The sequence below is a fragment of the Poecilia reticulata genome, unplaced genomic scaffold (assembly GCF_000633615.1).
Source record: "Poecilia reticulata strain Guanapo unplaced genomic scaffold, Guppy_female_1.0+MT scaffold_155, whole genome shotgun sequence".
Classification (NCBI taxonomy): domain Eukaryota; kingdom Metazoa; phylum Chordata; class Actinopteri; order Cyprinodontiformes; family Poeciliidae; genus Poecilia; species Poecilia reticulata.
Window position 1 is genome coordinate 23,759 of NW_007615016.1, and position 10,427 is coordinate 34,185.

At 37.3% G+C, this 10,427-nt stretch overlaps 1 protein-coding gene across 6 annotated transcripts in view; it reads left to right on the forward strand.

The window, feature by feature from the left end:
• The first annotated feature begins 4,999 nt into the window (after positions 1 to 4,999).
• Positions 5,000 to 10,427, forward strand: part of tcf7 (transcription factor 7) — an 82,985-nt gene continuing 77,557 nt past the window's right edge. For 3 of the 6 annotated variants that reach the window (XM_017303044.1, XM_017303043.1, XM_017303046.1), the window contains exons 1-3: positions 5,000 to 5,531; positions 5,845 to 5,914; positions 8,070 to 8,176. In XM_017303044.1, the coding sequence (XP_017158533.1) occupies positions 5,349 to 5,531; positions 5,845 to 5,914; positions 8,070 to 8,176 (360 nt within the window). In that variant the 5' untranslated portion in view covers positions 5,000 to 5,348. The remainder of the gene's footprint in view (positions 5,532 to 5,844; positions 5,915 to 8,069; positions 8,177 to 10,427) is intronic. The other 3 variants (XM_017303045.1, XM_017303048.1, XM_017303047.1) reach the window with 1 other exon arrangement.

The following is a 10,427-nucleotide window of genomic DNA, read 5'->3' on the forward strand; positions in this document are numbered from 1 at the left end:
ATATGTAATACATATGTAATACATATGTAATACATATGTACTGTATATGTGATACATATGTAATACATATGTATTACATATGTATTACATATGTAATACATATGTAATACATATTACATATGCTAGTGATAATTTAGCTCACTAGCAAGTTTGACATTTGCTAGCTGTGGCTAAGCTAGTTAAATCTGGATACAAACGTTTTGAATGTTCTGATCTTCGTCATGGTAACATTTTCTCTGCCAGCTAACGCTAAAATTAGTTTTTTAGCAACAACGCGCTCAAGATTAAGAACCTTTCCTTGCTAGCCAGTTTGACTTTAGTTTTAGCACCATTGCTAAGCTAGTCAAAGCAGAATAAAAACTTTTCAAACATTCTAATATGGCATCATGTAAACATTTTCTCTGACAATCACACCTTAGCTGTGACCTTAGTTAGCAACAGCTGCCTCAGGGTTAAGAACCTCCCATTGCTCTTTAGCGCTGTGGCTAAGCTAGCTAAATCTGGATACAAACTTTATATCCTGATAGGGTCATGTTAACATTTTCTCTGATAACTGCTGCTAAGCTGTGTCCTTCATTAGCAACCACAGGCTCATAATGTTAGCGTTAGCTGCTTCGCTAAGCTAGTTAAATAAATTTTTTTACTTATCATGAGATCTAATTGTCCAAACTTCACTGGCATTTAAAGGGATATTTTTACAAGTAGCACCTCCAAACTTAATTATATCTGTATCTTTTTGTAAGCAATTTCTAAACATTTAATTGTATTTGATTTCTTGCTTTTAATCTCATGGGCTATAAGTATATTTAATACTTTTTTCTTCTCTATTTATCTTATGAAACACTTCATAGCTACTGCTTAAAAATAATTCTCATATTTTATGTCTCTTACGTTTCGTGTTACTTTATTCAGTTTGACTTGAACAGCTAAATATAAACATGAAGCTAATTGCCAGGGTTTTTTTTTACCAGAGGAACCACAGCCATTGTTTTTTTCAGACTCAAGGCTTGCTCTGCATCTCTGACTGTATGTGAAAACCTGTCTTGTGGGGTCACAGCAGCAAAGCGTCTTCTCTTTTCTCTTTTTTCTTCTCGTGTTCTGTGTAGGATGCTTATCGTTTCAATCTCCTCTTGTTTCCTTTTTTGGCCTTTCCTGTCAACCCTGGCAGAGCCGTCTGATGTCACAGACGACACTCATTAGAGTCAGAGATAAAAGATGATAAGGAAGGATGCATGCGGTGTTTAACAGAAACGGCTCAGGACTGATAAATCTGGGTGATTTAAAGGTAAACTGTAACTATGATCAAACCACGAAAGCCTAAACAAGAAGAGGAAAAAGAGAGAGAGAGTGGAAGACGCGTTAAAAAGCAGAAATGTTTGCGGTTCAGAGTCTTTATAAGACACCTTGAACAGAGAGGCTGTTCATACCAGAATTTCTGTTTCACATCAGATGTGCGTCGCCTCAGGTGAACCTGTGCAGCCGCGTGATGAACGTCTGCAGCTACCAGTGCAGATATTCACTTAAGATCAGAGACGCAGCTCTGGAAAAAAACAGCTGTCTATATTTAATCAAGGCGAATAAACAAGGAGTTTAAACAACTCATTTATAATTTAGATTAGCATACATTAAAAACGCTCATTTTAATCTTTTTATTAATATGCATCAACGATATTGTATAAATATGCAGTTTTATGCAAATACCGTGCCCGTTTTCTGTTTGTATTTAATTCTGTTTCCCAGCTGTGGATCATCATTCTCATTCAAGGCAACAGACTCAGATTAAGTCGAATATTAAGTCACAGCATGGGAGTGTATAAATATTTCTCAATTAAAAACTCTGAAGACCAGCTACTGTATCGGCATTAAAAATGCATCGGCGATGGGAGGAAAACAGGGGAAGGCAAGTTACCAGTTTGATAAGACATCAGAACTTCAAGTCTACATCTTTGAACTGTGTTTTCTTTTCCATCTTTCCCTCCTCCAATCAAGCAGTTGCAACGGCTAGCACTTTTTAGCTGTTTTGGAGGCTGTTACAAAATCTGGGGGATGTAAGGACCAGCCAAAACATGCTGTGCCTCTGTTATTCATGCCTTCTGATGTTTTTTCACAGAATGTCCTACATTTTGCTGCTTCTTGCGTGAGCTGCCACTTCTCTGTTGATGCAAATGAGGAGTTTTGTTCCAAAATGTGAGTGGTGTGACAGGCGACTGCTGGAAAATGACTGAAAAAGGGGCTGAACTTTAAAAAACAGTCGCTGTGACCTGATGGAAATACGCTGAAACATTCAATATCACTCTGAACAACAGATAAGGTTTTATTTTTTACAACAAAGCTGAAAAAATGGGAGTGGCGTCACCACATCTGCATTGAATGAAACGTTCATTTTCTCGGTTTTAAAACTTCATTTTACGCCGCAAAACCACAAAATCTTGGTTTAATTTCTAGTACAAATATCTTGGTACACTTGAAATGAGACAAAACTATCTGACAAGTAACTTTTCAATGAGAACTAGGAGCTTGTTTTAAGCAAATAACTCCTTAATATTGATGGAAAAGTACCAGCTATAAGTGAAATAACATTTGTCAGATTATTTACTTTTTAATCAATATCGACTTGAAACAATCTTGCTGATACGTTACTTGTAGGTTAGTTTTGTCTTGCTAAGATATTTCCTCTAGAATTACTTGGTAAGATTTAGTTTTTGCAGCGCAACATGAAAGTTTTTATTAAGTTAAAACTGTCGACTCGTAAAAACATTAAAGCAGGACAGAAGTATCCAGGCCACTTCAACTGACCACGAACCAATCATGGTTTTAAAGCAGAAGGAAAAGGACATCGGAACTTCTCCGTTTTCAAATAAAATAAGTTTGGTGTGCAGATTTGCTATTTGTTTCGCTGTGAACTTTAATAAACAATAAAAACTAGAAACAATATCCTTTCATGCATTCAGAACACCAAGAAGCATTTAACCAAATGCAGCTGAACTTGGGCAGCTCTGCCGCCTTCAACTCTAAGTTTGACTTCAGTTTTTTAGTTTTTTGTTGCATCTCTGACCCAAGACTCAGAAAATTTAAAGGGGCAGTAGCCTGCATTTTCCAGGAACATAAAATAAACTTTATATAATAACTGTGTTATCTTCAGTTGTCATAAAAAATAAAAATGCTAAATATATCAACTATGACCTAATTGTTCTTCCTGATTTACCGCCTCTGTCTCTTTAAACCCTCCTGCTCTTTCTGAAGCTCCGCCTTCAGGAAGTCGTCACAACATGGCTCCTCTATTAACCCTTTAACAACATTTTTGAGAAGTAGCTCCTGTAATGAGCTCAGGAGTTTCACCAGGTGTTTGCTAAATGCTGCTGGCTAGTCTGAAGGAGCTCAGTGGGGAGGAGCTACACGTTGGAGGCGGGGCTAGGTCCACCCTGGTGTTTTGAACAGCTGAATGGTTGCCATGGAGATTAAAGGTGTGTTTTTGATGAGGGAGTATGATTTTTCTATGTGTATACATACACCCACATGTTTTACATGGTACTGCCCCTTTAAATTGAAAGTTTAAAAACAAATTACATGGAGTTTAAATGTTTTGAGTCGATTCTCAGATTCAGTAGAGGTTTGCTGGATTAGAGTATAATCGGCTCGGTTAAACTACACACCTGGCTATTTTAATTTACACAGAAATAAAACATTAATATTGGTGAACTAAACTGTTTGTTATTCTTAATTAAATATTATTTGTCATTTCCATCAATTTCATAGCTAAGAACTACTTTGTGTTGATCTTTAGCATAAAATTACAATAAAACTTTGTGGTTTGTGGTTATAAAGTGATTTTATGGAGCACAATATATTTAATGAAGCTTATTTTTCTGTCTTTAGAACATTTACATGACTCATTACATCATTTCATTTTTTTGTTTAGGTTTTCTACATAAATAAAGTTTATTGCACACTTTGCTGAAAAGTCCATGGAAACTTTGTGTTGAGGGATTTAAACATATCTTTACTTATTTATTTGGGATCATAGTGTTTATGTTATATTTAACATGTATGTTATTTAGGAAGGTGATATAATAAAAAGTGGATAGAAATAATTTGTTTTTACACAATTTGTTTGTATTTTTTCATAGGTATAGTCTGCCTTCCTTTAAATCAAAAGAAATCAATAATGTGGATTTTAACACTAAAACATTCAACGTTATGTTTTATTTATGAGTAAAAACCTACATTTTCTTCTTTAAGTGCAAATAAATCTTTATTTTGCATCATCAATCTTAAGTAAATTAATATTAAATGAGATATTTTAGAATTTTATATCAAAAATTTAACAGATGAAATTGGTTAAATTTGAATATTACTTACCCATAATCAATTTAAATAAAAATATTTTATTTAAAACTAGTCATAATTTACCAGTTTTAGTAAAAAAAAAAAATCATACACACACACATATATATATATATATATATATAATTTATAAATGTAAATATAGATTACATATATTTTAATATACATTTACATATGTTAATATGTATTATTTATTTAAATATGTTTATATTGTATTATAATTATGTATAATGTTGAAGTTATTTAAGTAACTTCAATGTCTTATAAATGTTATAAGATAATGTCAATATTATATTTAAATGCTGTATGTATAGTGTGTGTGTATGTCCGTGTGTGTGTATTTTTTGTATATATATTGATATTTTCATATTTGAATCTAGTTTAGCTATCATGGTGTTTTTTCTAGATTGTAATGTTTTTATTTTTCATTTCTCACTTGTTGGTCTAATAAAAGATTTTCTTATCTTACGTCCATCTATTCATCTCTTTCCTTATTTTGGAGAAATTCTCCTGAATGTTACATATTTATTACAATGTATTGCTTTTTTCTGAGTGGGCCGTGAATATCGCGCATCCGGCCCTGTGCGTCATGAATAATGCGCGCTGAGCGGCGCAGAGGGAGGCGCTGTCTCTTTAAGAGGCTCAGCCTCTGCAGAAACAATCGTACAACCCCCCAACAAGTCATCGGACCTGTCAATCAAGCGGTCGGCGCCTTTGAAGCCGGGACTCCTCGCCTTGTCTTGGGCTCAAATGAGCTGTTTGCTGCTGTAGCGAAACATTGGTCTTCCACCAAGCAGCCAGCCGGGGAACGACGCCACATCTCAACTTTTTCTCTGCATGTGGCGGGGCGAACATTTCCCTACTTTCTCCTGGAGGCGCTCCACACTTGAGGATACTACTTAACTGAGAAAGTCACTTCTTTATTCATACTTTTTTACGTTTTTTAAAAAACATACTTTACAAGAGGAGGTGGGGGCAAAAAGTCCAAGGTGAGGGAAGTAGTCATGCCTCAGCTCAGTAGCGGCGGAGGAGACGACCTGGGAGCGAATGATGAGATGATAGCGTTCAAAGACGAAGGAGAGCAGGAGGAGAAAATCCAGGAGAACGCCTTCACGGAGCGAGACCTGGCCGACCTCAAGTCCTCTCTGGTGAACGAGTCGGAAATAAATCAAAGTCCGACCTCGGCGGTAGGTGGCTCAGTGTGTGTGTGTGTGTGTGTGTGTGTGTGTGTGTGTGTGTGTGTGTGTGTGTGTGNTGTGTGTGTGTGTGTGTGTGTGTGTGTGTGTGTGTGTGTGTGTGTGTGTGTGTGTGTGTGTGTGTGTGTGTGAACTTGTTTTATTTTACGCGCTGAATGAGACCAGAATTTCTGCCTCCGGGGGTAAAAAGCGATGGGATTCCCATGCTGCCCGGAGTGAAAACACGCCGTAAAAGTGAGATAAAGTGGATAAAAAGTGGCGTTTTTTCCGCCTCACCTGAGTCCGAGTGTTGTTGTTGTTCCAGGCGGTCAGACGGGGACAGCAGGGCGAGCAGAGGGTCTTCCAGGACAAACACCGAGAGCATCTCGACGGAGGTAAGAAGGAAACTTCACAGTACTCGTTAGCGCGCCGCTCTGTCTGAGAATGACTACAAAAATCAAGTGTTTTTGGTTACGGGATGCGCTGTAGCTTTAAAACCAACTTCAAAGCAAGACTCTAAAGATGTCCAGTTATCGGGCTTTGCTCTGATCCATCACCTGTCAGCAGGACTGCGCTGTTGTTTTCATTCAAAGCTAAAAAAATACGCCTCCCACGTCAAGACGAGCAGTTTTTAACCACTAAATTAATCCATGAAACGTCAGAATCTCTTCGGTTACCGGGCAGTTAATGAAAAGTTATCTCCGGGTGTCCTGGGCGTCTTTGCGTAACTATGAAGATGAAGAGAAAATATGTAAAAATTCACCCGGTTTTATCTCATGAAGAGCAGATTTGAGCTCCAATGACGCCAATGCCGATTATTTCATCCAGAGAAATGGATGTTTTTACTCCGAAGACACAGATTTCTGTTTCCCTCAACGTATTAAATGCATCAAAACAAAGAGTTTCTATAAGAAATACCAAACCTAAACCAGATTTAACTAATATTCAGATCAAATCCTGTAAACGTGAGATGTAAAAATAATTAACTCTTGTTGTTTTTGTACCTAAAAATCTCCATTTTTATGTGATGAAACGTCAGGAACATAAGTGGGAATAATCTGGTCACTTCTTAAATACAACGGGATTCAAAACTCTTTTCTCATTCATCTGTTTTCCGTCGTTGAAAATAATCGGTGTTAGTCAAAATTTGAATCGAGAAAAATTGGAGCAGGCCAGATTGGTGCACTTCTGGGTTTTAGGTAAGAAACTTGTAATAATTTATCTTTCTAAGCTTTCTTTACTCCACCCTTACATCATAAGTTTTATCCAAGCTTTTATTTTAGTTTCTTAGCCGCTGGAAAAGAGTAGCTTTGCTCACATTAACCCTTTCATCGCCAGCAGACGTGTTTTCCACAAATGAAACGGTTAAAGACGAACTCAGTGTTTCCACACTGGAAGGATTTTTAAGAGAGAGATTGTGAGGAGAGGTTGGACATTTAGTCAGCGCGGTTCAGGCTGCGCTGCACTCGAATAGCTTTGGAAAGATTAACTCTTGATTTGAAAAATAAACGTCTGTTTTAATAAATAATTCACAGTTATAGTGCAGTTCAAGCTCTGCTTGTGTTTCTGTGCAGAGACCTTTGTTGTGTTTTGCCTGGTTTGACTTTAACTGACTTCCTACATGCGTAGATTTAATGTTTTGTGTTTTAAAATGTCTTCAGCTCTGTCGCTCAGATCTGTCACTTCTTCTGCAGAGTGGCTCTGTTTCATCTTAGGAAAGCTGTTATTAATGAAATCACCTAATGCTAATCATAGTGTGCGTCTTCCTTTCTAGTATTTGTGAAATTATCCCTGTCACAGTGAGATCTGCTCATGTTTTGGCATTTAGAGGCAATTTTGAAGGAAAATTGCAGCTTTTTCTCAACTTTGGGAACAGAGTGATTAAGTTTTTTTTGCTTTTGCCACCCAAAAAGAACAGAGTAACTTCCCTCCCTGTGTGCAGCACATTTTGAAAGTGTGTAGTTTTACTTGGCAGCTTTAATTATAGGTTTCCCTCAGCCGTTTCTCTCATTTCAGTCCTTACCAAAAGAAGAAATGTCGTCACGTCGGGGTCGTCTCAGGAAAAGTCTTCATCAAAACCGGATTCTGCGGTTTCAAATGGATCCTTGAGACAAATTGAAACCAGTAGAAATCTGTATTAGCAGAACTGCAATCTGGCCAGAAGTGCTTAGCAGTGACAATTGTGGCTAATTGCTTTGTGTTGCAGTTTCGGTCTGAGCAGGTAAATAACCCAGTTATGTGTGACCCAGAGAGAGAGAGAGAGGCCCCTCGCTTAATAAGGCGGCTGCTGCTGGAAGTGAACGTAGTTCACGCCTCTGGGCTGCAGGTGACGGCTTGCTGCTGTTGTTACATATACATCTAGTCTGCGTTCGTGYAAGGATGCGACATGATGCAACCGCTTGGTAACAGTTTACCTGCTTTGCATGCACGTTTATTCTGGACGTGTTTGTTTCCAGCCGTCAGATTTAGCTTTTGAGAAAGACGATGTAAAGTTGCTTTTGAACCTGTAAACATAATTTTTGTGTTGTTTCTTCTTTCTTTTAACCTCAGTGTCGAAGCAACAAGATGGAGGCATGTACAAGTCGCCGGCGTATCCCGGGTATCCGTTCCTGATGCTGCCGGACCCTTACCTCCCCAACAGCTCGGTTTCTCCATCGGTAAGTCGGCTCGTCCTGTTCTTAGCCCTTCCTGCTGCCTGCTGGGCTCTCATTTTTCTCCTCATTGTGTGTTTTGTCAACCGGAGGCCGTATTTATACCCGGCCTTTCAATCCAGGGCAAGTTTTTCAAATCAGATCTTCAGAATCCGCTTTGAATGCTATAGAAATGACATGGCCGTCTTCTTGTTTTTGGTATTTTCTGCTTCTTTTTRCTCAAAAAAAGTCAAAATCTGTTTGTTTTTATAACTTTTAATGCATGTTTTGAWAAACAGACTGTAATTATTACAGAAAACTSTGATGTGACTGTTGCCAATCAATATTTYTGGAACATTTTGAACTYTAATTAGAATTTTGAAAAACTCTTTATGKGTTTTGACTACATACACTGCAAAAACACAAACTCTTACCAAGTAATTTTGATCTAGTTTTTGGAGCAAMTATCTTATTACACTTGAAATAAGAGTAAACTAACTTATAATTAACTTTTCAGMAAGAAATAAGTAAGTAATTCCTTAATATTGGCAGATTATTTCAKTTGCAACATGGGGAAAATGYTTTGTTATAAGTGAAATAATTACTTTTTCATCAACATTAATGAATTATTTACTTCTATATTTTTCTGAAAAGTTACTTGTAAGTTAATTTTGTCGTATTTCAAGTGTACTAAGATATTTGGACTAAACTAAAMAAAAACTACGTGGTAAGATTTTGTGTTTTTGCAGTGYAATGGACAAAATAAAATAAATTGAGGCTTATTGTGTTCAGAGGAGGCGGCTGTCGCCTCACAGTGAAATAACGAAATAAAAGGTTTTTATTGTTACTTTGGTGAACTCTGCTGACAGTCGGAGTGCGATCGCTGCTGTTTCTGTGAGGTTTTTCCATCTACACACACACACACACACACACACACACACACACACACACACACACACACACACACACACACACACACACTCTCAGGTGCGCGAGTGATAAGAGGGTTTTGTCGCGGCCCTAATAACAGCTGAGCTTTAGACGCAGATCTGAGACGTTTTTCGCATCRTTTCTCATTTATAAGAATTTGTATTTGTTGCTGTCAGTAAATTCCAGTTAATGATGTTTAAACTGTTGTTGGATTGTTAGTTTTACTGCCAGTAAATCTGTAAATATGATTAAATGGACTGACTGTGTGCAGTTTAGTGATAAAAATCACATTTCTTCATGAGCAGCAGTGTCTTTTTTAAGAGCAGGACCTGAAAACAGTAATAMATTTTTTTTATCGCATGTTGTGACAAAACTTGTGAAGAAAAGAGTTTTTCCGTTTTTTCACTGTCTGTAACTCACTTGTTTAGTATTTAAATGGCATTTTTGATCTCCGTTTTATTTATTATTATTATTTAAAATCATCTGGAAGCTTCCTGATAAAACAAGGTGATTTATTTATTTATTAGTTTTTCTTTTACGTGGAAATAAAACGTCCCAGAAATGAATCTAAATGATTATAGGTTTGATCCATGATCACTGTGAACTGAATCACTGCAAAAACACAAAATGCTACCAAGTGTTTTTTTTAGTTTCTAGAAAAATGATCTTATTACACTTGAACTAAGATAAAACTAACTTATAAGTAACTTTTCAGTAAGAGCTTGTTTTAAGTAAATTATTCCTTAATGTCGAGGGAAAAGGAGATTATTTAATTTSCCATGTTGTAAGTGAAATAATCTGATTTCCCATCAATATTTACCTGAAACAAGCCAATATATCTTGTTGACAAGTTATTTGTAAGTTAGTTTTGTCTTATTTTAAGTGCAATAAGATATTTGCTCTAGAAASTAAGCAGAATTACGTGGGTAGATTTATTGTTTGTGCAGTGAAACGTTCTTGTCGCTCATTTTTAAAAGTTTTTTTGTTGCCGTTGCTTTAAGCTGCTCATCCGGCAACATGATCAACAGCCTGGTGGCGTCTGATGAAATCGCTTCAGAAAGATGGAGGCAGGGCTGAAATAAAGAGCTCTTCCCTTCCCTCTTTCTCTTTCCGTCCTTTTTCTTTCTGCCGTTCTCTGAACTCTTCCTCTCTCTTTCTTTCTTTCTCTCTTTTTGTCTGTCCTCTTGTTGCTGCCTCCGTATATGTAGGGCGTCGTTTCCGGGCGCCTCTACCTGCCAGCTGAAAGTGGGTGATGAAAGTGTCATGGCGGCTGAAAGTGTCATGGCGGCTGAAGGTGTCATGGCGGCTGAAAGTGTCATGGCGGCTGAAGGTGTCATGGCGGCTGAAA